Source organism: Pipistrellus kuhlii, unplaced genomic scaffold (assembly GCF_014108245.1).
Source record: "Pipistrellus kuhlii isolate mPipKuh1 unplaced genomic scaffold, mPipKuh1.p scaffold_m20_p_2, whole genome shotgun sequence".
Taxonomy (NCBI): domain Eukaryota; kingdom Metazoa; phylum Chordata; class Mammalia; order Chiroptera; family Vespertilionidae; genus Pipistrellus; species Pipistrellus kuhlii.
In genome coordinates, this window is record NW_023425515.1 from 51560354 (window position 1) to 51586340 (window position 25987).

The window sequence follows — 25987 nt, forward strand, 5'->3', positions numbered from 1 at the left end:
AAAATTCTAACAAGTTTTATCAAAACTTTTTTCTAGAGAAATGGTTTGTTTTTGTTTGTTTTTGTTTTGTTTTGTTTTTGGATAAATTTTCACTGCCTGAAAAAGCTCTGAATTAATCTGTAAACCTAGCCTTTTTTGTTTATAACAAAGTATCTAAAATACAGAATTTCCTAGCTTAACACTTATGGAAGTTCCTTTACCTCTTTGATCTGCAATGAGTGTGTTTTGATAAGGATTCTCTCAAAATTGGTCTATATTAAACTTTGCTCTCTGAAATTATTTTCCTTGGGCTCTCTCTGCCTCATTAAGTAAACTACAAGGCCACCTACAGCTTTCCCAAAGATGGACATGCCACTTGACCACTTGCTACTCCATCTCTAGAAGTACTACTAATCACTCCAGAAGTCGGCAAGTGTGTGTCTGGTTGCTTTTTGGAGTTTCTCACCTCACTTGCTTTTATTCTATGAATTTCATAATTATACCATCTTCCCTTTACAGGTTTCCCCCTGTCTGAATGTGCTTTCCTGGTTGCTATTTGTCAGCGACACTGATGTACTGGCTGATGCCTGCTGGGCCCTCTCATATCTATCTGATGGACCTAATGATAAAATTCAAGCAGTCATTGATGCAGGGGTGTGTAGAAGACTTGTGGAGTTGCTGATGTAAGTTATCTTGAAGAAAGTGTGCCTGCTTTTTTTTTTGTCCCAATAACAATTGCTGAACTCAAATATTCATTATATTGGCTTCTTGTGCTTTGGGCTTCTGTCTTTTGTAATTGTTTATATTGATCTCAAGTCTGTTTGTTTGTTTGTTTGTTTGTTTTGAGACTTATAAAGAACTTCTCACTTTTCTTCTGTTAGCATTCCTTCAGGAACACTTGATAAACTAATGTATGTAATTTCAGCTCATATTTACTGGATGGTGAAAGGCATATTGCCACTAACAATAGTCATTCCTTACCTTTCTGTCTGCTTTAGAACTTATTCTAGATTGATGTCATCCTTTGAATTTTAATTTGCTATATCTCTTTGTGATGCCTTTGACTGATGGAGTGGAAGATTTACTGACAACATAAAGACTGTATTATTCAAATCTATAACAATCTATAATAATAAAAACATTATATGCTAATTAGACCGTACATCCTTCTGGGAGGAAGCCAGGGCTGCATCCGTGGGATAAAGGCATCTGTGAGGCTTTGAGGGAGGGATCTAGGCAGTCCCTTTTCCCCACCCGCCCCTCGTCCCCCTGCTGTGAGGGAGGATCAAGGCAGCTGTGGCTGTGAAGGCCTAATCTTGCACGAATTCCGTGCACTGGGCCTCTAGTTTTTAGATAATACTAAAGAAAAAAAGTTAGAGTGGTAAGATAACGGGGAAATGATATACAATTATAAGCCGCTTGAAATTTAATTCAAGTAAGTACAAAGTCGATGCAAGGAGACACTGCGTCAAACATGCCTCGTGAAATGAATTAGATAAGTGTAATATACACAATGACAAACTCTGGGATTATAGCTTGTTGCAGAGTGCGTGCAGATCAGAAGCATAATGCTATTGTGAATTAAAAACAATCTGATGCTCCAGGGGTCAGAAGTACAGCATTTAAAATCAGGGAAGTAATCTTTTGTACTCTTTAGTCTCTAGATTACATATGTATCGTAACCATTTCTTTTTAATCATCCAATCTTAAATGTGAAGAAACTGTCACAGTTTTGAGAAGAGTGATCAATCTTATTAAAAAGGGAGGAAAAAAATAGGATTTTGAAGGAAAATTAAAAGACATTAACTTAGCCTGAAGTAAAGATTTAATATTTGTCTTCAAATATATAAAGGGTTATGTGAAAGAGTATGTCAGGAGTAGTTTAGAGACCAAATAAAGACTATGACAAACAATCAGAGGGAAAACTTCGAATCCCAATGATGGAATACCAAGAAATATTATTAGGAAAGATTTGTAGTTTTTTATCCAAAAATACTAAATAAACCAAGAGTTGGATCCTCTAGGGTAGGGGTGTCGAACTCAATCAGAGAAGGGGCCAAAATCTAAAATCCAGCCTAAATCGCGGGCCGAATGGTTTACTGAACAGTCATAAACTGTCATTGTGATGGAAAAGCAGCGGAGTGCAGTGATGACAGCGTGGTGCGGGCCACATTGCAAGGCCTGGCGGGACGGATTTGGCCCGCGGGCCTTGTGTTTGACACATGTGCTCTAGGGGATAGCAAACATTCTGTCATCATGATAGGGTTCCCTTAATAACCACCATCAGTACCTTTCTATCACATGTTATTTAGTTTGTGTTTTAGCTCTATGGAAAATAAATTTAAGGATAGAATTTTTAGAAATAACGTTTCTTTTTATGGTTGCAGGCATAATGATTACAAAGTGGTTTCTCCTGCTTTGCGGGCCGTGGGAAACATTGTCACAGGGGATGATATTCAGACACAGGTATGAATATGTGACAACTGTTTTTTTCCTTCAAAAATAAAAATTAGGCAAGTAAAACAAACAAAAAAAATTGGTTAACTACTTTTACAACCTTTCTGATGTGGTACTTATAGAAATTTTGGGTCCCCCTATGATTTAACTTAATCTTTGGTTGAGCAGGTTTCTTTCCTACTACTCCTATTTGAAAAGGTTCTAGTGAGCATTTGAAGCCTTCATTAGCATCTTTTCTCTTTCTCTGTCATCTTTATCTCATCATTTCTGATAGTTTTCTCCTTTTTGCATATGGTCAGTAAGTCTCCTGTGTGAGGAGGATTCTTCCCTTCTAGCTCCTAATGTCACTCCATTCAACTTCTGTATCCAGATCATTACTCACAGTGGATTGGCCTAGCCATTTTCCTTCTTGGTCTCTTAGGTACATTGGCACATTGCTGTCCTCTTTAAATTATCTTTTTAGGCTGTTGTGGTGTTGAAGTATTTTAGGTCTCCTAACTTATTTATTATTTCCCTTTAGTGAGCTCCTTTTTCTGTTTCTTACTTTTTGTGGGAATTCTCCAGGAGATAATCCTTCAGCCTTATTCACTGATCTTTTTACAAATTCATCCATCACTTTGAGAATTAGGTTTTAGCCTTACCTTGCTTTTTCTTAACCACCACTTACTTTCAACAGACATTTAATGTCTTTTGTACTTTTCTGATCTCTAAAATTAAGGTAGATAGAGTTTGTTCTGTCTTCAAACTCTCATATGTTCTTTAAATTTATTCTATCCACTATGGTACTTATTGTTTTCTCTTATATATTTGGGCCTCTGCTTATTTATGTTCCTGTTTTCAGTAAATGGGACCGACAGTTACCTGAGGCAAAAACCTGGACATCAGTTTGATTCTTCTTCCATACTATCATCAGTCTCTAACTATTATTCCATCTCTACTCATCTCTTGTAGTGCTTAGTTCAGACATTTCTTGTACCATTCGCATGTTACACAAATCTGATCACATCTCTTTTTATGGCCCTCTATATTGTCCTTGGATGATGTTTAAGATCATATAAAATCTGGCAGCTGTATCGCAGGGCTGGAGTTGCCCTGTAGTTGAACATCAAGCCATGAACCAGGAGATCTCCAGTTCAATTCCTATTAAGGGCACATGCCCAGGTTGCTGGCTAGATTCCTTGTGGGAGGCATACAGGAGGCAGCCAATCTATGTTTCTTCTCTCATCAACCAATTCTGACAAATACCCGCTATCCATTACTCTCTCTCTAAAATTAATAATAAAAAACATTTAAAAATAAATAAAAATAAAATTTGTTAACTATATAATGGAATACTATGCAACAGAAGGAAGAGATTCTTAATCATTGATATAGAAATCTCTCCAAGTTATTCTATCTAATAAAAGAGTAATATGCAAATCAACCATACCTCTGCTATCCCAACAAGCCACGCCCAGCAGCCAATCAGGAGCAGGTATGCAAATTAACCCAAGCAAGATGGTACAGCCACAGAGCTGCAGCAAACAGGAGGCTTGGATTTTCCCAGCAATGGAGGAAACCAAGCTTTCCACCTGCCCTGGCCTGCCCTGCCTCCACTCAAAGTTACAAAGTTTTAATTATAGAAGATAAATAAATCCCAACAAAAATGACTACAGCCACGGAGTGAGCAGGAGGCTTGGGTTTCCCTGGCGATGGAGGAAGCTAAACTTCCTGGCCTGCCGTGGCCTGCGCTCAAGGCTATAAAGTTTCAATTATAGAAGATAAATAAATCCCAGATACCAGGGCCTCTTCTTGGGTCGACGGGGGTATAGCCGGCCTGCAAACCACCCACAGGCCCCTGGGCTGCCCCAAACCCCAAACCCCATACCCCAAGGGAACCCCCACCCTGATCTGGGACACCCTTCAGGGCAAACCAGCCAGCCTCCACCTATGCATCAGACTTCTATCCTATCTAATCCTATCTAATAAAAGAATAATATGCAAATTGACTGAACTAAAATATTTATTGAATGAAGTTCTGAATCTATACATCAATTCTGACTTTCTCTTAAGTTTCAGTCCCATTTATCTAGTAGCCTGTTAGATATTTCTGCTTGCATGTCTCACATTTGTCTTGTACAGTTTATGTTCTTCCCCCACAAAGCATGTTCCAACTCTTGATTTTTTCCATTGCAATTAAAGATACAACTCTTCATCCACACTTGAAACTTTACAGTCATATTTGAAGTCTCCATATCTCTCACACCTTATAAGTTACCAGGTCTTGTTGATTCTTACTGTTATGTCTTATGTTAATGTTGCCTGATCCATGTCTTATGTTAAATGTTGCCTGATCCATGTCTTATCATCTTATTTTGGTTCTTGTTTTTTTTCTCTCACACAAAGGTTGTTGTTGTACCCACCTGATTTAACTTCCTACTTCCCCAAGCATTATCCCCCTCAATTTATTCTAATAACAGCTTAACCTTTCTTAAAATAACTTTGTTCACATTATTTATTTTCCTCTTAAAAATAAGCTTCACACCGGGACTGGTTTGGCTCAGTGGATAGAGCGTCAGCCTGCGGATTGAAAGGTCCCGGGTTCGATTCCGGTCAAGGGCATGTGCCTTGGTTGCGGGCACATCCCCAGTGGAGGGTGTGCAAGGGGCGGCTGGTCGATGTTTCTCTCTCATCGACGTTTCTGACTCTCTGTCCCTCTCAATTCATCTCTGTGTAAAATCAATAAAATATATTTAAAAAAAAAAAGAAAAGAAATTATATTATAAAAAGAAATAAGCTTCACCCTAGCTGTTTTGGCTCGGTGGATAGAGCATCAGCCTGCAGACTGAAATGTCCCAGGTTTGATTCCAGTCAAGGGCACATGCCTGGGTTGCGGGCTCAATCCCCAGTAGGGGACATGCAGGAGGCAGCCAGTCAGTGACTTTCTCTCATCATTGATGTTTCTATCTCTTTTCCTTCCTTTCTGAAAACAATAAAGATACATTTTTTAAAAAATAAAATAAACTACAGGGAAACTTAAAAAAAAAAAAAAAAAAAAAAGCCCAGCCGGCATGGCTCAGTGGTTGAGTGTTGACCTATGAAACTGGAGGTCACAGTTCAATTCCCAGTCATGGCACATGCCCGAGTTGGTTGCGGGCTTGGAGTAAAGAAAAAAGCTTATTTTATGCCTATGAGATAAAGAACTTGGAAAGACTTTAAGGAATTTGCACTTTAAGATTTTAGTCTCCGTTTTCTTTTTCTGGCTAAATGTTAATTTTGGTCTAATTTCTTACTTTGGTACTTGGGGTAGCCAATCTCAGCATTTTCTCATTTTCTTAAATATTTTTTAATATGTTTTTATTGATTTCAGAGAGAGGAAGGGAGAGGGAGTTAGAAACATCAATGATGGGAATCATTAATTGGCTGCCTCCTTTATACCCCTTACTGGGGGATCAAGCCTGCAACCCTGACTGAGAATCGAAACTGGCCTGGTTCTTGGGTCAACGTGCATTTTCTCTGATTTGAAAGGTCTCACATTTATTATTGAACCAACCTACTACTGCAGAAAAAAAAAAAGTGAGTAGAGCAGAATCATGAGTCCATTAATTTTCCAATTAAAATGCCCCAACTGTCCAGACAGTATCGATCTTTTCAATCATTTAAAGATGTAGGCAACCTGGATACAGCATAAATATGAGAGTCATCTCTTGTGTGATTCCTCATAGACCCAGTTTGGTTCTTCTCCAATGTCTCCTCTTCGAGTTGTACCTGATTTTATTACCAGTTTTTATCCGAATCCATTGAGGAATGGGCTGGTTCTGCTTTTGTTCTGTGGCCAGGAACTTCTTGATCCTGAAAGTCTTGTCAGAAGACATGGTGAAGAAGAAGCTAACGTATGCACCTTGATGGTGGAGAAATAGCTCGTTTTCTCATTTTCAACCTACCTTAGGGATCCTTTCTCTTTCTTTATTGAGTTAGGAATTACATATGTGTCTTTATTCTCCCATTATTCCCTCAACTCCCCCTCCCACTCATACCATCACTTCCCTGTTATCTTTGTCCATTGGTTAAGCTTATATGCATGCATACATGTCCTTTGATTGATCTCTCCCCCTAGCCTCCACCCTCCCATACCTTCCCTTTGAGGTTTGATGTTCTGATCTATAATATGTTTCTGTCTCTGAATTAGTTTTTGTTCATCAGTTTATTGTTCATTATATTCCATAAATGAGTGAGATCATGTGATATTTATCTTTCTCTGACTGGGAATGTAAAATTTATCTTATTTCATTTAGCATAACGCTTTCCAGTTCCACCCATGCTGTTGTGAATGGTAAGAACTTTTTTACCGCAACATAGTATTCCATTGTGTAGATGTACACAGTCTTCTAATTCACTCATCTGCTGATGAGCACTTAGGCTGTTTCCAAGTCTTAGGTATGGTGAATTGTGCTGCTATGAACATAGGGGTGCATATATCCTTTCTGACTGGTGTTTCTAGTTTCTTGGGATATATTCCCAAAAGTGGGATCACTGGGTCAAATGGGAGTTCCATTTTTAGTTTTTTGAGAAAACTCCACAGTGGCTGCACCAGTCTGCATTGTCACCAGCAGTGTACGAGGGTTCCTTTTTTCTCCATATCCTCGCCAGCACTTGTCGTTTGTTGATTTGTTAATAACTATTCTGACAGGTGTGAGATGGTACCACATTGTCGTTTTGATTTGCATCTCTCAGATGATTAGTGATTTTGAGCATGTTTTCATATGTCTCTTGGCTTCCTTATGTCCTCTTTAGAAAAGTGTGTATTTAGGTTCGTTGCCCATTTTTTGATTGGGTTGTTTATCTTCCTTTGTTAAGTTGTATGAGTTTCCTGTAAATGTTGGAGATTCCTTTCTCTTCTTTGCTTTTGAAATCTTACCCATCCTTCCTATAAAGTATTTTCCTGACAACTCTTCCCCAAGTATTATGTTTAACTTCTGATATGTTTATTTTCCAGACCACATGTTTTGGTATTTGTAAAGTTACTTTGTGACACCTTTTATACTATTATTTAGAATATTTGTTTAAAGTTTGGTGGTGTGTTTTTTTTGTTTTTGTTTTTTTTTGTTTGAGCTACATTAATTTAACTGCCCCCCCCCCCAAAAAAAAAGACTTCCGTTTAATTTGCATTTCTTTCATTACTTGTGAGATGATTTTTTATTAAAATTTTAGTTTTTCACCATTACATATTAAAGTTAGCAACCCTCTTATCTGTTGATTTTCCCATTTTTTCATTGTTTTTATGCTTAAAAAGTCCTTCACTATCCCAAAACCAGCTACTTACTGATATTTTCTTCTGTTTTATGATTTTTCTTTTATATTTATTCATTAAACCAACTGCAAAGTTTATTTTTATAACTAGGGTTAAGAGCGGATTTTTAAAAAAATGTTTTCAACTCTCCTTTATTCTAGTACCAACTATTAAATAAGACTACCAATTATTGTAGGAGGAAAGGATTAATTTTATTATATACTTGATTCTTTATAAATATCTGCATTTGCTTTTGTACTTGTTATCTATTCTGTTGTTTGGTGGTTGATTCTTGAGCCAGCCACCTATTAATAATTTTAATCATGACAACTTTATGATTTTAATTTTGGTAGAGTAGCTCTTCTTTATTTTTTATCTCCCTCACCTTTGTAAGCTGTTTGGTAGCTAAAGAGATATTCTTTTTATCTTAGTATCTTATAATGCTTCATTAAGTATGTATTGGTTCATTGACTACCAGTTAGAGGGTTATCAGAGGACTTAAAATTCTGAGACCACTTCTTAATTTTTGGCCATTTGATATGTACCCATTCAAAGGCATTTTAATGTGCTGTAAGGATAGGAAAGTAAATAAGACATTATTATGTCTTACTAAGTATGGTTTTAGTAGTTGAGAATGTGTACAATGAAACTGCTTTGATAATCATAGAAACTAATTATTACTAGCAGTGAATACTTTTTTACATACTAGAGACCCAGTACACAAAATTTGTGCACTGGAGGTGGGGAGTCCTTCAGCCCAACCTGCCCCCTCTTACATACTGGGAGCTCCCCAGGGAGCAAGCCTAAGCTGCAACCTGGCTTCCCTTTGTGGGAGGCTGGTGGGAGGCAACTGGGCTGATCAGGGGAAGGCACCAGCCCCCATCACCCCACTGCTGCAGCCACTGCCAATCACCACAGTCACTAAGGTGGTTTCATCAATACGGACTCCAGTCCCTTCACCAAGAAAAAAATGACAATTTTCTTAAGGCATTTTCAAGATGTGTCTTTCATAGGATATACATTTCTTTCTCTCTCTTTTTTTTTTCTTTTATTCTCACCTGAGAATATGTTTCCACTGACTTTTAGAGAATGTGGAAGAGAAAGGGAAAGACAGAGAGCAACATCAAAGTGAGAGGAATACTTTGTTTGGTTGTCTCCTGCATGAACCCTGATCTGGGCCCCGGCCAGAGAGAAGCCTGCATCCTAGGTACAAGCCCTTGATCAGAATTGAACCCAGACCCTGCTGTCTGCAGGCCGAGGCATTATCCACTGAGTCAAACTGGCTAGGGCAGGATATGACATTTCTTAGCCCTCCAGCAGTGGACCTTCGTTTTTTTCTCCAGAGTGTAGTGGAAAAACCCTAGATCACCTTTTTGGATTCTTATTACCCAAGTTACTAAGAATATTACCAGTGGCATACAGGAAGCTTAGCCATTGTGCAGTCAGAAAAGGTGTTTCCTCTATAGTTCACACCAGTGGAGGGTTGGGCCCTGCCCAGGCCTAAAGCCTCTAGCAGCAGGAGCAGACCCCCAGCTCCCTGCGGCCAACCGCAGGGGGTCCGCTCCTGCCCAGGCCTACTTCACATTGACCTGGGTGCCAGGATGTTCCTGAGACACAGGCCCTGCAAATAATTTGCATACAAATATGTATGCAAATTAACTGCCATATTTTTGGCGGTTAATTTGCATAGTCACTCTGATTAGCTATAGGTGTAGTGAAGGTACAATCAATTTACGTTTGCCTATTAGTAGGTAAGATATGAAGTTATTTGTTTCTAAAATTTTAAGGGGGGGACATTAAGTTATTTCTTTGCCTTTTTCCTAAAATAAAGTTTTTGTAAAGATTTACTTACATTTGTTTGCATCACTAAGTAAAATTTTCAAACTTCTCGTTTTAGGTAATTTTGAATTGCTCCGCTCTGCAGAGTTTATTGCATTTGTTGAGTAGCCCAAAGGAATCTATCAAAAAGGAAGCATGTTGGACAATATCAAATATCACAGCAGGAAACAGGGCCCAGATCCAGGTAATTTCATAGCATCTTTTTTTTTTTTTCTTCATATTTTTATGGATAAGTACAATTTTTTTTGTGTCAGTTATTAAAATATACCAAGAGGCCTGATGCACGAAATTCGTGCACAGGTCTCCAATTTGAGACCCCTCAAGGGATGTCCGACTGCCCATTTAGGCCTGATAAACAGGCAGTCGGACATCCCTCTCAATGCAGGACTGCTGGCTCCCACTGCTCACCTGCCTGCCTTCCTGATTACCCCTAACCGCTTCTGCCTGCCAGCCTGATCATCCTCTAACCACTCCCATGCCAGCTTGATTGATGTCTAACTGCTCCCCTGCCAGCCTGTTTGCCCCCAACTTCCCTTCTCTGCCGGCCTGGTCACCACTAACTGCCCTCCCCTGCAAGGTTGATCGCCTCCAACTGCTCTCCCTTGCAGGCCTGGTCCCTCCCAACTGCCCTCCCCTGCTTGTCATCTTGTGGTGGCCATCTTGTGTCCACATGGGGGCAGCCATCTTGTGTGTTGGAGTGATGGTCAATCTGCACATTACTCTTTTATTAGATAGTATAGAGGCCTGGTGCATGGGTGGGGGCTGGCTGGTTTGCCCTGAAGGGTGTCCCGGATCTGGGTGGGGGTTCCCTTTGGGTGTGGGGCAGCTTGAACAAGGAGCCTATGGTGGTTTGCAGGCTGGCCACACCCCCTGGCAACCCACACAGAGGCCCTGGTATCTGGAATTTATTTACATTCTACAATTGAAACTTTGTAGACTGGAGCAGAGCCAAGCCTCCTGTTTGTGTATCTTCTGTCATTGAAACTTTGTAGCCTTAAGTGGAGGCCTGAGCCAGCCAGGGTGTGCGGAAAGCTTTGCTTCTTCCATTCCGGGGGAGGGGGGGGGGGCAAACATAGCCTCCCACTCTTTCCAGCTCCGTGGCTGCTGCCCTTTCTGTTTGGATTTGTTTACCTTCTATAATTGAAACTTTGTAGCCTTGAATGGAGGCTTAGGTTGGCAAGGGCAGATGGAAAGCTTGTCTTCTTACATTGCCAGAGAAACCCAAGCCTTCCTCCTGCTCTCTGTGGCTGTAGCTATCTTGGTTGGATTTATTTGCATACTTGCTCTGATTGGCTGGTGGGCGTGGCTTGTGGGTGTAGCAGAGTGATGGTGAATTTGCATATTACTCTTTTATTAGGTAGGATATTTTCATTATTGCCTTGGAGACTACTTACTGCCAACATTGTTCTCTTATTTTGTCAGTCTACATTTTATTTAAAAAAAAAACAACAACCCTATTTTAAAGAAGATAGTCTTTTGAACTTATACTTGGGTCTTGGTATTTCCCTTTGCCTTTAATATTTGATGATATTCCAAGATAGTGTAATAGTGTCTTGTTTTCTTGCAGTTTTTTTGGACTTTATGCCGAACAGGTTAGCTTTACTCTTGCCAAGTAAAATACTTATTTTTCTATTGGACTCACGTATTAGATTGCTTTAATTTCTCATGAACCTTTGGGGACTCATTTTTCTCTAGCTGGTTATCTATGCTTTTCTTTTATTCTTATACTAGGGGCCCAGTGCACCTTGAAAGGAACCGTGACCATAATGCTGCGGTGGGCACAGGGATGGGTCTTGGCCCTCCCACTGTGGCCGCCAGTCCCCTGTCTGCTGGTAGCCCTGCTCTTGCTGCTGCCACTTGCACGTGCTGGCGGCTCAGAGCGATTGGGGCCGGCACCAGCAGTGGGTGTGAGTGGTAGCTGCTGCCCTGATCGCCCCTCAGGAGCAGGGGGAGGTGGAGAAGCCTTAGGGACATTTGGGGCCAGCAGCTGCCGCTGGCACCCACTGATGGCGCCGAGCGATCAGGGCTGGTGCCGTGCGGCAGCTCCAGTGCCGGTAGCAGGTGTGAGTGGGACTAGCACCAGCAGCAAGTGAAGCACCAGGTGGGACCATGGTGCATGGTAACAGAATTTTCAGTAACCTCCAGAGGCTCGCTCCGATGACAGAGACCTGCACCCCACCTTGGTCTGGTGTCCCCACTCACCTGCTCCACCATCCTGCGGCTGACACCCACCATGTTCTGCGCACAAACCCTGGTGGTCAGCTTACATCATAGCAACTGGTGGTTCGGTTGTTCTTCCATTTGGTCTATTTGCATATTAGGGATAATATATATATATATATATTTATCAGTGGGAGAATAACCGAAGTGGAAGATAAGCAGTGGTCTAAGTAGGCCATGAGAAAGGCTGGAACAACAATTTATGAGATTTTGAGCTGAGTGGAATCAGAGGTCGTCTAATCCAGCATTCTTGTTTATAGATGAAACTGAGACTCAGAGAAATAAAATGGTTTGCTTCAGGGCATTTTGAGTAAATGACAGAACGAAGATTAAGTGTCTTTCTGCTAAACTTTGCTTCTCTCATTGGCGTAATAGAAAAAATTCTCGTCCAGGAAAGCATGGGTTAATCCTCCCCTCACAGAATGCTGTCAGGGACTGACATTGGTAGCTTTTGCAGTTCATCGCTTACATACAAGGTGATTTCAACTGCAGTTGATTGCTTGCTGTGCACCAGACTATTATGTAGCATTCACGTTTTTTTATGTAGGAAATGATATGAACCAATTTTAGTACTTGAGCTAAGGAGAAACATGAAGAAAATAATTTGAAGAACACTACTTTAATATTAGTAGAGTAGAGGGATTGAGTAAAAGTACTCTGGTCAGCTAAAGGCTATTCTGGTAATCTGGATTGAGGTGGTGGCTTGGAACAGGATGGTGGCAGTGCTAAAGGAAAGGAAAGGGTGGACCCAGAGCATTTAAATTAAAATGTAAAACATGTAGTGAATGATTGAATTTAGAATCAATACACAGAGAGCCTTTGTGAATTTGACAGATTTGAAAGGAAACCTGGTATAGAGGCCAGATGATGTGTTTGAGGCGATTAGTAGATCTAATGTAAGCTGTTGGCCATTCTGGGTTGGGGCTCCTGTGAGAAGAGAGTTACAACACACATGTCAGGTGGATGCTATGAGAGAAATGAGAATAGCAGAGGAACAAAGAATTGAACTTTATTGTGGGTGGACCACGACAGGATAATAAAATAAAAGAGAAAACTCATACCGGTAGGTAAAAGTAAATTACAAGGTCACAGACTCCAGAGAGGGTGCTATTGATATCAAGTATGGCCAAAAGGTTACGGATAATGAGTACGTAACTCCTTCCTATTTATTTTTAAAAGGTGGAGGGATGTTATTAGTGAAACCATCTGAAAAGTTATAATTATGCTGAAACCGGTTTGGCTCAGTGGATAGAGCATAGGCCTGCCGACTGAAAGGTTCGATTCCGGTCAAGGGCATGTACCTTGGTTGCGGGCACATCCCCAGTAGGGGGTGTGCAAGAGGCAGCTGATTGATGATCCTCTCTGATCAATATTTCTGACTTTCTATCCCTCTCTCTTCCTCTCTGTGGAAAATCAAAAAAATATATATATTTTTAAAAGTTATAATTAGTATCATGAACACTTTAAAAAAACAATATTTTATTGATTTTAGAGAGGGAGGAAGGAAGAGAGAAAGAGAAATATCAATTGGCTGCCTCAGGCATGCCTCCTACTGCAGTTTGAGCCCAAAAATTCAGGCATATGCCCTTTCTGGGAATCGAACTCGATACTTTTTGGTGCACGGGATGATGCTCTTCTAACTGAGCTATAGCAGCCAGGGCATATTATTAACACTTATAAAAAAAATTTATTTTTATTTTTTAAAGAAGTAATTTATATATAATTGATTTTGTACAAAGAGGAAGGGAGAGAGAATAGAGAGTTAGAAACATCAATGAGAGAGAGTCATCGATCAGCTGCCTCTTGCACACTCCCTACTGGGTGTATGCCTGCAACCAAGGTACATGCCCTTGACTGGAATCGAACCCAGGACCCTTTAGTCCCCAAGCCGACGCTCTATCCATTGAGCCAAACTGGTCCCGGCTACACTTATAAATTTTTGTTAATTGCAGTTGACATTTAATATTTTATATTAGTTTCACATGTACACCATAGTAGTTAGACATTACAAATCTTATACTTTTTCTTCCCATTTAATTTTTCTTTAATTTCAGACTGTGATAGATGGCAACATTTTCCCAGCCCTCATTAGTATATTACAAACTGCTGAGTTTCGGACAAGGAAAGAAGCTGCTTGGGCCATCACAAATGCAACTTCTGGAGGATCAGCTGAACAGATCAAGTAAGTACTAGCCAGGGAGCATCTTATAAGTTAAAGAAAAATTTTATTTTCTCTGCCATTTAAGAATATTCAGTTCTAGCCTCCTGGAAGATTATTCTCGGTTTTATAATTGATATAATAGATATTCATTCCTTACATCTTTCCCATGCCTTTTTGCAGAAACAAATTCTGGATGTGAGAAGTATGGCAAAGTTGAGGTTTGAAGCAGAAATAACTATAGTGGTGGCTTTAGTGCATTCTGGAGCTACTTGATCAGAAACATCTTGAATAGTCTAGAAAGTTATATGTAGAATCCTTAGAGTCCAGCATTAATAGTTAACTCTTGCTCTTTCAAGTTTAAATGGCTTAATTGGACCAGACTTGAAAGAGAGGTATATGGTAAAGTACCAAATTCATTGGAGGCAAGTGTCTCCTAAAGTACTATAGTATACAGTAAAGAGAGAGAGAGATTTGTATTAGCTTAAGACTAAATGGCCCCTTGGGTAGTAGCAGCTTATAATCTTAACTAGAGGTCCAGTGCATGAAATTCGTGCATGGGTAGGGTTCCTAAGCCCAGCCAGTGATCATGGCTGATCAGGTTCCCTAGCTCTCCGCCTCCTCCTTCCCTCACTCCCTCGCCACCCTGCCTCCGCCACTGGTCATCTGCCATGTTCTGTGCCGCCCTCTGGTGGTCAGTGTATGTTATCATAGCAAGCAATCAAACTCTTGGTCGAACTCCTGAGGGGACAACTTGCATATTAGCCTTTTGTTATATAGTATTAGAGGCTTGGTGCATTGCATTCGTGCGTGGGGGCGCGGGAGCATCCCTCAGCCTCGCCTGTGCCTTCTCACAGTCCAGGGGGGTGTCCAGTGGCTGTGGAGGGAGGAGAGGCTCCCTCCACCACCATATGCTGCGCTGCTTGCCAGCTGTGAGCCAGGCTCAGGGCTTCTGGCTGAGCATCGCTATCCCTGTGGGAGCACCTTAATCACTAGGGGGCAGCTCCTGCAGTGAGTGCCCCCTGATGGTCAGTATGCATCATTGTAATTAGTCACTCTGCCATTCAGTCGATTTCCATATTAGCCTGTTATTACATAGGATGGCTAGAAAAGGCATTTGTATGGGTAGAAATCATGAGAAATAATGAAATCTTACCATTTGTGACAGTATGGATGGACCTAGAGGGTATTATACTAAGTGAAATAACTCAGGGAAAGATAAATACCATATGATTTCACTTATATGTGGAATCTAAAGAATAAACGAAACAGAAATAGAGTTATAGATACAGAGAACAGACTCAGGGTTGCCAGAAGGGAGGGGGGGGTGAGGACTGGGTGTGAAAGGCGAAGGGATTGAGAAGTATAAATGGGTAGTTACAAAATTGTCATGGGGATGAGATGTAAAATACAGGACAGTGAATATAGTCAGTAATATTGTAATAACTATGTATAGTGCCAGATGGGTACTGGAAACACTGGGGAAACACTTTGTCAAGTATATCATTGTGCTGTATACTTGAAACTAATACAAAAAAAATATTGAATGAAAACTCTAATTTGGGGGAAAAAAATGTGGACGGGAATTAATTCCTCAAAAGAATATATAATTAAATGCTAAATTATAGACATTGAATACCTCAGATAGAAAGAGCAGTGATGAAGAAAAAAATGAATCCTCAACTCTTAGCTTGACTTAACTTTTTTTAAAAAATACATATATATAAATTTCAGAGAGGGAGAGGGAGGGAGAGAGAACAGCAATGATGACAGAGGATCATTGATTGGCTGCCTCCTGCATGCCCCCTACTGGGGATCAAGCCCACAACCTGAGCCTTGACTGGAATCGAGCCTGAGACCCTTTAATCTGCAGGCTTATGCTCTATCCACTGAGCCAAACCAGCTAGGGCTGCCTTAACTTTCTTTATGGGAAATTCAGATGAGGGGAAGATGGTTTCCGATGAGTGTTAAAGCATCCACCCCTTCCTCATATGTAGTGTCAGGGAAACAGCTACCTCTGCTATTGCTGCTTCGGCGGTTTAAATGTAGGCACAGAATCAATGCTAATTTTTATTCCTCTGTTGAAAATTAAAAATGAAAAGGTAAAGTAATCCTAACATTTTAGAAATTGATCAGGAAGGCTCCGGTAGCTCGCCGTGATCGTATAGTGGTTAGAAATTGATCAGGTATGGAAGATAAGAAGTATTTACCTGAAATTGTAAAGTTTATAAATAGGTTAACATATGCAACAGCTATTTTGGTAAAATTCATCATAGATAGGTTATTAATGGAAGATTTTCAAGTGGTCTTGTATGAGGTTAGGTCTTGTTTTCAACTTTCAAGATTCTTGTTCTGTGGTATGGCAAGTCCTTGAATACCATTTTGTTTTAGCGTAGAAACTTAACTCTTGTTTATATAAATGAGCCTGTGGTAAAATTGGTTTTGGTATGTGTTGTTTCTCATAAAGTTGGACAATGTTGAGGCCTTAATGTATGTTCCATTACTGCCAGTATGCCACCACCAGATGGCAGTCATGTGCAATACTACAGAAGTTTGGAACAAGTTAATAGTCACGTTTTATGTTCAAATTCAGATTTGTAATTATTAATGGTTTCTTTATTGTATACCAAATCTGTTTTCTTAATTGAAGTGGTTAAACTGTACACATTTTTAAAACATTTCCAAAATACTGTGGTAGCTTTCATCAGAAAGTATTTGGGATATTTTGCTCAGTTAGAAAAGAGAATGGCTACTACCCTTTTTTAAATTTTGCATAGCAGTTTCTTATTAATTAGATGAAGTATTTTGTTAAAAATATTCTTATAAAAATATGATAGTCCAAATTATAGAAAATAGACTGGCTTTCTGATACAGATATCTGTGTGGCTTCCGCTCTTTCTTGTTGGGAAGACAAGATTTAGATGGATTTCAATTATAAAAAATTAGAGTCCCAATGCACAAAATTCAAGTAGGCCTTCCTTCCCCCAACTGCTGACACCAGCTTTCCTCTGGCACCCAGAACCTGGGCTTCCCTTGTAGCCCTGGTTTCTTCCAGAAGGACATTCAGTCTAATTAGCATATTACATTTTTATTATTATGGATATCTATAATTCTATGCTAAATGAACCAAATATAAATAAACCACTATAGTGGTCTTTATTTACTAGTAGCCCAGTGCATGAAATTCGTGCACATTAAAGGGAGTTAATTAGAGAGAATATTTTAATGTTGCTATTTGTCCTTTTTCTATAATAGAAGTGTCAGAGATGAAAGAAAATTAGTTAAATATATATGAAAATCTCCCTCCTGTCAGAGTCTGGGGCACACTGCGGGACCCAGAGTAAAGTCCTTGCCCACTCACACGCGTGCCTTGAAATAACGCCAGACCAAGACCTGGCCAGCCTGACCCCCATTGGGCGAGACCCAGACCCAACCAGTCCCACCCTGCGGGGCGCAGCCTCAGGTCCCCCAGCCCGGCTTGTCACCACGCAGTCTCAGGTCCCTGCTGATAGATTGTTACAGCATCACGGCCAGTGTGATGGCCATTTGCATATTAGCCATTTATTATGATGATTTTAATGTATTTTTATTGATTCCAGAGAGGAAGAGAGAGATGGAAACATCATTGATGAGAATCATTGATCGGCTACCTCCTGCACACCCCAATCTGGGGATTGAGTCCACAACTAGGCATATGCCCCAACCAGGAATCAAACAATGATGTCCTGGTTTATAGGTTGATGCTCAATTACTGAGCCATATTGGTGTATAGGTTTTTGTGTGAACATAATTTTCTACCTCATTGGGTAAATACCTAGGAGTAAGATTGCCAGATTGTATAGAAAGCTTTGTAAAATATTGGCAAGCTGTCTTTCAAAGTGGTTTATCCTAATTTGCATTCTAACCAACAAACAAAAAAATGAGTTTCTGTTGCTCCACATACTTATCAGGATTTGGTATTGTCAGTGTTTTGGGTTTGAGCCATTGTAATAAGTCTGTAGTATCATTGTTTTAATCTATAGCCCCCTACTGTTATATATAGTGTGTCCCAAAAATATGTATACACACTTTAACAGCTGATTCTATTGCATTTTGAAAATAAAATGTATCTTAATAAGCAGTCTTTATAATTATTCAATATGTGTATTTTTTTTTTTGCGGATACCCTGTATATGAGTTGAACATCTTTTTATATGCTTATTTGCCATTGTATATCTTTGCGGGTGTATGTTCAGATCATTTGCCCATTTTTACATTGAGTTGATTTCTTTAATATTTAAGAGTTCTTTGTACAAAATAGAGTGGCCTGTTGGGCATGTTGTGCTGGCTTTCACAGCAAGTGTGTCATATTTCAGAGGTGCAGTTACCTATAGAAACAAAACTATTCTATTATTTGGGTTGTGCATGTTCAGAGAAAGAGTATTCCAGTTCCTTGGAGTCCAGTAATTGTGGAAGGAAAAAAGAATGGAACTGACTGCTAGAGAACTTTGATTTATTTGTGCTTTTTGTGTGTGGTAAGGTGTAGCATATAGTTGAATGGATGCTCTTTTTTATTTCTGTAGTCAGGTTGAGGATGATCCTTCCATCACCCTAATAAGTTTTACTGAATTAAAAGCTTTGACAAAAGTACTCTTTTTATTACTTTAGGTACCTCGTAGAACTGGGTTGTATCAAGCCACTCTGTGATCTCCTCACAGTCATGGACTCTAAGATTGTACAGGTTGCCCTAAACGGCTTGGAAAATATCCTGAGGCTTGGAGAACAAGAAGCCAAAAGAAATGGCACTGGCATTAATCCTTACTGTGCTTTGATCGAAGAAGCTTATGGTAAGATAGAGTATTAAACAGATGTCCTAAAGTTATTTTTTTTTTCCTCTCTTTGCTTTTCTGGCCTGTCCATATCTGTCATTAGCAAACACATAGAAAAAATTGTTTTCTTATGAATTATAATGTGTAGTATGTAGAATTGGAAAAGAGTATGTATTGTAAATACGAAAGAAGCAAGTCCCCTTCATTTTAACCAGTTTTACACTAGTCTCTTAGGATCTTCCCAGTTTTCTGACTGCTTTTCCTTAACTAATCCATCTGAGGCTCAAGAACACCCGTACCTACTGTATATGATGCCTGACTCCTTTGCTCTTGTAAGCTTGAGAGTTCTGATTTTGTATTGTACCTTCAGTTCCTGTATGCCTAAAGAGTTCCTGAGAGTTTCATCTTAGAGTCACTTGGTTTCCTCATTCTTCTATCTCAGTCTTTACTGTATTCTTAATCAATGTACTAATGTACTTTAACCTTTTAAGTTGCCTAAGTGATTTTAACGCATGGTCTGGGTTAAAAACCACTGTTCTGGGGTTTGTTTATTCCTGAGATTGAAATTAGGGATCATGGGGGTACATTTATTTTTCAGATTTATAAGCTAATGCAGAATTGTTTTTCAAAAGATTTTAACAACTTATTTTTTTTAAAAAACATGATTACAAAAGCTATACCTATTTAGTATGAGGGGTTTTGAAATGTATAAAAAAGAAAAAATGTTCTTTATCTAAAGATGTTTCTCCACAGAGATAACTATTGTTACTTCTTTATTTCTATATAGGTTAATATGGATATGTATATGAATATGTATTTTTTTTTCCATTTAGCAATGTTATTTTTTCCTTTGATTTTAATATTTTATTAAGATCAGATGGGCTTGACCTTAATAAAGGGAATATGTTGGCTAATTGCTCTGGTCAGACTTCTAAGGTTAAGCAATAAAAACAGATTCTGATTGATTTAAGGATATTACAGCTTCACTGTAATGATATTGAATAACTCAGTGTCTAGGTAGATAGAACTAGAGCCAAGAATTAATTAGGCCGTAGGTATAGTCCAGCAGGAACTCTTCTGCGACTTGCCCTTGGCACTAGATGATGTGGTGACTTATAGAAATTGCTGTTTCTGGGGTCTGACTGTTGTTTGTACGTGCTTTTAAGATGTCAGTTTGTAATGTGCTGGTATTCAGATGTAATCCCCAGCAATACTGTCTATGCTATTACAAAGTACATATGAGATATAAATGGAGAAGAGAGCCTCAAGAAAGGAGACATGTTGCAAAACATTGCTTCATTGGAATTTCCTATAGATGACAGATTTTCCTTTGTTCTTTATTCTAGGTCTGGATAAAATTGAGTTCTTACAGAGTCATGAAAATCAGGATATCTACCAGAAGGCCTTTGATCTTATTGAGCATTACTTCGGTACCGAGGATGAGGACAGCAGCATTGCACCCCAGGTTGACCTTAGCCAGCAGCAGTACATCTTCCAGCAGTGTGAGGCTCCTATGGAAGGTTTCCAGCTTTGAGGCAATACACTGCTTTCATGTTCCTGTGTCAGACCAGGCTACCTAGTCACGTCCTCTTGTGGAGCCCAAGTCCTCATGGAGCTGACTTCTCAAATGTTTTCCATAATACTGTTTGCGCTCATTTGCTTGCCTTGCGCACCTGCTCTCTCACACACATCTGGAAAACCTCTGGCTCTCTGTGGTGGAATATTCTTCTAAGGAAAGAGTAACCAGGACGGCCCACTCTTAAGGAAAATCCCTAGGCTTTGGAGATCTGCACTTCTATTATAAGAGTCATGGAAATATACACATATTCATGTGGCTTTCTTATTTTGTGGCAGAAAAAAAGAGGACGACTCCTTATTACCTTTTAAGTGGGAAAAAATACTGACATTAAAATGATAAGACTAAAACTTTATCTTGAATTTCACACAATTACTTGCAACAAGGGAGATGTTTAGACCTGTTGTGTACTTCAGAGTACTTCTCATGCGTTCTTCCACAGTGAACCCTGGTGGCTTTTGCTAGCCAAATTTGCATTAATTCTTTCCGAGATTGGATGGTTTTCTTTCCTCTATTGGCGCCATTCTTCACAGATATTAAAGTTAAACCATCTGCTCTCTCACCTTCAGCCTTCAGTGAATATGCTTTCTAGTTGTCAGGAATGCTGAAGAATTAACACTGATTCTCATATGATACTGGTTTGAAGATTTCCTTAGAGCAGAAAGCAGAGGGGCACATATTAATCTGTATGGCTATTGCTTCTCTTGGGTCTTCTGTGTCTTAGGACTTGAAAGTGGTTCAGTTCTAATGCTGGTTGAAGATTTAGAATCCTTAGTAATTTAAACTATTGTATATTCTGTAATTCAATAACAAAATTAAAAAAAAAAACACCCTTTAATTTTCCCAACTTCACCAGTGTGATTAGAGGCTGTGTTTCTGCATTTAAACAGATGTTTCAGGCTTTGTGGTCCTGATAAGGTCCTCATTAAATTGTAAAGTTCACCCTAGGTGCTTTTCCCCTCTGTGACTGGCAGAGAACACGTACTTTTAAAGGTTACTTCGGGACTTTTTTTTTCCTTAATTGGGTGCAGCTTGATTCTAATGTATTCATGCTGCATATATGAATATATGTTCCTTTAATGTAGCATCCTTATCTTGAACAAATAACTATCTTCTCAACATGACCTATTTAATCCAAATAAGGGCAGTGATCATTTTCTTATAACCTCATTATTCCCTCCCTAATAATTTCATCTCCTGCTAGTTAGTATAGCCCAGGCAAGTTGCCCTCCCCCTTGTCATAAAATAAAAAGTTTCTACCTTCTAGCTCATTTAATGATGACTGCAATCTGTACCTGCAAAAGGCGCTTCCAGTACTGTCTTCAGTGATCTACATTTGAGCTTGGACTGGAACGAAAAAATAGGTTTAATTGCCAAGAGAACTGCAACTGAACATACGACTTCTTGGTGCTAGTTGGCCATCTTGACTCAATGTTGGGACACACTATCAGAGAAGATTTATATTTGTTAATGTGCTATTCAAAGTGAATTCTGAAGGAAAAGTTGCTCATTTCTGTTTTAGAGAATATCCTTTTAATCCTCTTTAATGTTGTCCTCTTCTAGAATTCATTTTAACCCATAGTGTAAGTATTTGGAAGTTCCCCTGACAAGCTATTTATACATCTCTGGTAAATCCTGCTGATTGTTAGGGATATTAAGAGCTTTCGTACCTCAACATGTTGTCATTTAAGCAGTCAACTTATGTGACCTGATTAGATTTTTAAAAAATCCACTTCATTTAAAGTAGAAAGGTAACAAAAACAATGGACATTTCAGCCAAGCCTGTGACACTGTCTTCACATCTAGCTTGTAGTTGTGTCTGTGCTCTGGATGGATACCGTCTGATGTTTGTCTGTCATTGATGGAGCAGCCACTGCAAAACTAGTCAACTCTCATTTATAACTGTTAATTTTTCTAGTGCTGCTTTGGGCTGAAAGGACATTTTAATTTACTGCACTTGACCTGTAAAAGACTTTGATTCTTTGTAATTTTAGGGACAAGTTAGGTGGTTAATTTAAAAGAAAACTTTCAGTGTTGCCTTGACATCACATTAAAATATAACTTCTTTCAGAAGGATAATAGAAGCACTGATTCATAGTAAAAATCTTGGTTTTAGCCTTGACTTTTTTTGTGTGTGGCTGAGTTTTTAAATATTGTAAATTACTGGTAACATCATTTCTGTAGGATGTTTAAATTATGTACCTTCTATTGAATAATTTTAATAGTTTTTTAGTTCATGTTGATAAACCAATTTGAATGGATAGTATATATAAAGCACACAAAGTTGTTTCTCCAAGTTAGAATAGCATACGTTGGAAACTTTTGCTAGCAATTGCAGGTGTCTCAATGAATGAATTAAAACAAAGTCCACTCAACTAATGTGGTTTATTTTCTATTTAAAAGAGGAATGTGTCTTGCACCTGTCCTAGAAGTTCATGAGCCGTGATATATGAGCTAAATTTTTTTTAGAATAAAATATTTTTAAAAATAAAAATTGGAATTGACTAAAAGTTATATCTGAGCATAACTGGGAGAACCGAGAAAGCAGCCTTTTTGTTTTGTTTTGTTTTTTGTAATAGAAACGACATATCAGGAGGTAATTAAGACGTACGTATTTTTAGTTATCCGCCTGACAGATTCTGTTAATTTACTTTCCATATATTAGATATACCCTATCACTAAGATATTACTCATTACAAAAGCATGTTAATTTTAACACAGGAAAACTCTTCTGTGGTTTTATATACTGATAAGGGAGAAAGTGGCTTGATCGTCTCTCCCCCTTTTCCTTTTCTTCTCCAAACTTTCAAAGTGTAGTCTTTGTAATAAGAACTTCGGTTGGGGGGGAAAATTATTGAGAAGATCTGGGAGTTAAAGGGACCTTATAGCTGAAAGGACCAGAAAGTAGATATGATTAGTTTGGGAAATACTGGGAAAGTTAATGATTGATATGAAGAGTAGTGAGATTTAGAAAATGGAGTTTTCCATCAAACACATTAACCCATATTCTTGTCTCTGTATAGTTACTTTTTTGTCAGTTGTACTGATTTTTAAAACTATATTACCCTAAGATTGTTTCTTCCATCTGCCATATAAAACTGGGTTGCTTTCATCAGCACAGACATAAACATTGATAATTATCCCACATAAATCTGAATTATTCCAGATTGATGCTGATTTTGTGTAGGAAAAGAGCTTATTTTATAAACCAAACTTCCCCATCTAGATCTTAACTTGCACATGGCTACCCCACCACCGGCAACTTTGAATTTACTTATCTAGTGTTGAATAAATGTTTTAGTTATTTCATCCCCCAATTTGGGGTTGCATTATGAAGGTATACCTCAGGTTGAAGGATTTTTCTTTCTTGCTGATTAGTTTTGTGAACATTTTTGTATTAATAAGTCATAGCTGGGGCTTTGGTCTTGGGGCTTTCCATACTGGGTGAAGCAAAACAGATTTACAGTTGTGAGTACACGAAAGTTTTTTGTATAATCTGTTACTGTATTTTCCATATGAACAACTTTTGCCCCACCCTGTGAAGGATTAGAAAATTGTGATGTCTAAGGATGATGTTCAGTAAAGAAAAGAGTTCTACTTTTAGGAAGGGGCATTGTTTTCCATATTTATAAGATATTAGAGGCCCAATGCATGAAATTCATGCAAGGAGCTCAGTCCTTGTTGCCCAGGAAGGTCATCCAGACTATTGTTTCGCTGTTTGGTCTAATTAGTATATTATCTATTATATAGGATATGCTACCTCCTACATTCTAAACTTTGCTCATTTGTAGTAATAGGTATAAACCTACACATGGGAAACTCAAAGGCATTTTATTATGAGGTGAGCAGAGTGTGTGTGTGTGTGTGTGTGTGTGTGTGTGTGTGTGTGTGTGTGTATGGAAATATTTGGGCTGTGTTTTCTTATCAAAGGCTATATATAGCCTAGCTGGCTTGGCTCAGTGGTTGAGCATCAAACTAAGAACTAGGAGGTCATAATTCAGTTCCTGGTTAGTGCATATGCCTGGGTTGCAAGCTTGATCCCTGGTGTGGGACATACAGGAGGAAGCCAATCAATGATGCTCTCATTGATGTTTCTATTTCTCCCTCTCTGAAATAATTTTTAAAATACTTAGAAAAGGTATATATAAAAGTAATTGAATGCCAGATGTGGCACTAACTATTTCAGTAAATCTAGTCCAACATAGGGAATATTCTGTGTTTTAATGCTAGAAAAGGATGGGCAATAACTAGGTACTAGGGCATCAGAATAATAATGTGAAAAATCAAATAATATTAAATGCTAATTTTAACATCAAATTGCTATTGGGCAAAAATGTATCTGGAAATTTGGGGTAAGAAGAACATTACAGGTAGCTGAAGTTCCATCCTTTCTCAACTAAGGAGAGATGAGTCCCCATGTGTTTTCCCATGGGTCAAATAAAGATTACTATTTCAGCTTCTGTTGTTGGCTAAGGGTTTTCACTTGTTCTCTTTTAATCCTCCAACTGCTCTTTAATGTGGGTAATTGTCACTCTGTTATAGATGACAAAATCAAGACTTAGGAGAATTTACTTTGCCCAAGGTCACAACCATTAGATACTGTTTGTCCAAAGATGGGGAAGAGTCTTGCAGGCTTTATGTCCAAGAAAGCCATGGAGGTGTTCTGAGCCAGGAACTTCCAGGCTCAGCCACATCTGGGCCAGCTTTTATTTTTGTTGGGCCATTCTGAATCTTCCTCAGCAGCAGCATTCCTAAAAGTGACTGCATCAGGTATAAGTTATTTTAAGGTTATGTATTCTGGTGTGTAGATCCTCAGCCCAAACTTTCCCCTTCTGTGGTGCTAAAATTGTGTATAACCCGACCAATAAAACAACAAATTTAAAAATAATATGCAAATGATTTTAAGTTTAGTAGCATAATGGCTAAACTCAGAAGCATGTTTCCATTCAACAACTCAAATGTAGAAGGTATTAACACAGAAAGTAAGACTTTGAAATGAAGAATCCTGCCTTAGCAGTGCCATCATAGATATAAATATAACACAGCTAACTTCCTAAGGGAGTATCCTCCCAAGGACTGTAAAAAAGATCACTTTTTAATGTATGTTGTTACGTTCTGCTTACCTCGTCATTTTGACCACTCTTAGGTCCTTTTTCAAAGTGTTCTTACTCTTTGGAATGGTTCTAATGATTCTTTGTACTTGAATATTGTATGTCAGGCCATGGGTGAGCGCCTTGCACTTAGTAGACTTTAATAAACACTAAGTGATTTAAGGAATATGCATCAATATGGTATTAGTAAAGGGCATTTGGTTACCAAAAAGTTCAAAGGAATTCATTTATGCTGTTTGAAATCAAGATTATTAACTCGTAAAGCTATTGTCTTAAAATGTATTTTATACGTAGTATAAATGCACTTTCAGGAGACAATTTGATCTGAAGTTTACAAAAGTAAATGTTGTATCACAGGTTTGTTATATAAAAACAACCTATGCCTTCTGAGAGAAGTTAATGGGTATATTTTACAGGATAGTTAATTACAAAATCAACCCCGTGTGTTTATACTAAAAATAGCTCACCTGTCTCTTCTGGCATAGTCTAGGGTAGGGGTGTCTAACTCAATCAGAGAAGGGGCCAAAATCTAAAATCCAGCCTAAATCGCGGGCCGAATGGTTTACTGAA

At 38.8% G+C, this 25987-nt stretch overlaps 2 protein-coding genes across 4 annotated transcripts in view; one reads left to right on the plus strand and one right to left on the minus strand.

Annotated features, from left to right (window-relative positions):
- KPNA1 (karyopherin subunit alpha 1) overlaps positions 1-21571 on the plus strand; it is a 72535-nt gene extending 50964 nt beyond the window's left edge. For 2 of the 3 annotated variants that reach the window (XM_036447622.2, XM_036447623.2), the window contains 6 exons: positions 499-662; positions 2367-2445; positions 9603-9728; positions 13819-13946; positions 18570-18748; positions 20077-21571. In XM_036447622.2, coding sequence (XP_036303515.1) covers positions 499-662; positions 2367-2445; positions 9603-9728; positions 13819-13946; positions 18570-18748; positions 20077-20264 — 864 coding nt within the window. In that variant the 3' untranslated portion in view covers positions 20265-21571. The remainder of the gene's footprint in view (positions 1-498; positions 663-2366; positions 2446-9602; positions 9729-13818; positions 13947-18569; positions 18749-20076) is intronic. The other variant, XM_036447624.2, reaches the window with a different exon arrangement.
- Positions 6007-6290, minus strand: LOC118724394 (60S ribosomal protein L39-like). The gene has a single exon (XM_036447628.1). The coding sequence runs from the start codon at positions 6288-6290 to the stop codon at positions 6135-6137; it is 156 nt and encodes a 51-aa protein (XP_036303521.1). The 3' UTR covers positions 6007-6134.
- Positions 21572-25987: the final 4416 nt, after the last annotated feature.

Coding starts and splice junctions, on each gene's coding strand:
- LOC118724394 (XM_036447628.1), bottom strand. CDS start 6,290: ATGTCTTCTGACAAGACTTTCAGGATCAAGAAGTTCCTGGCCACAGAA.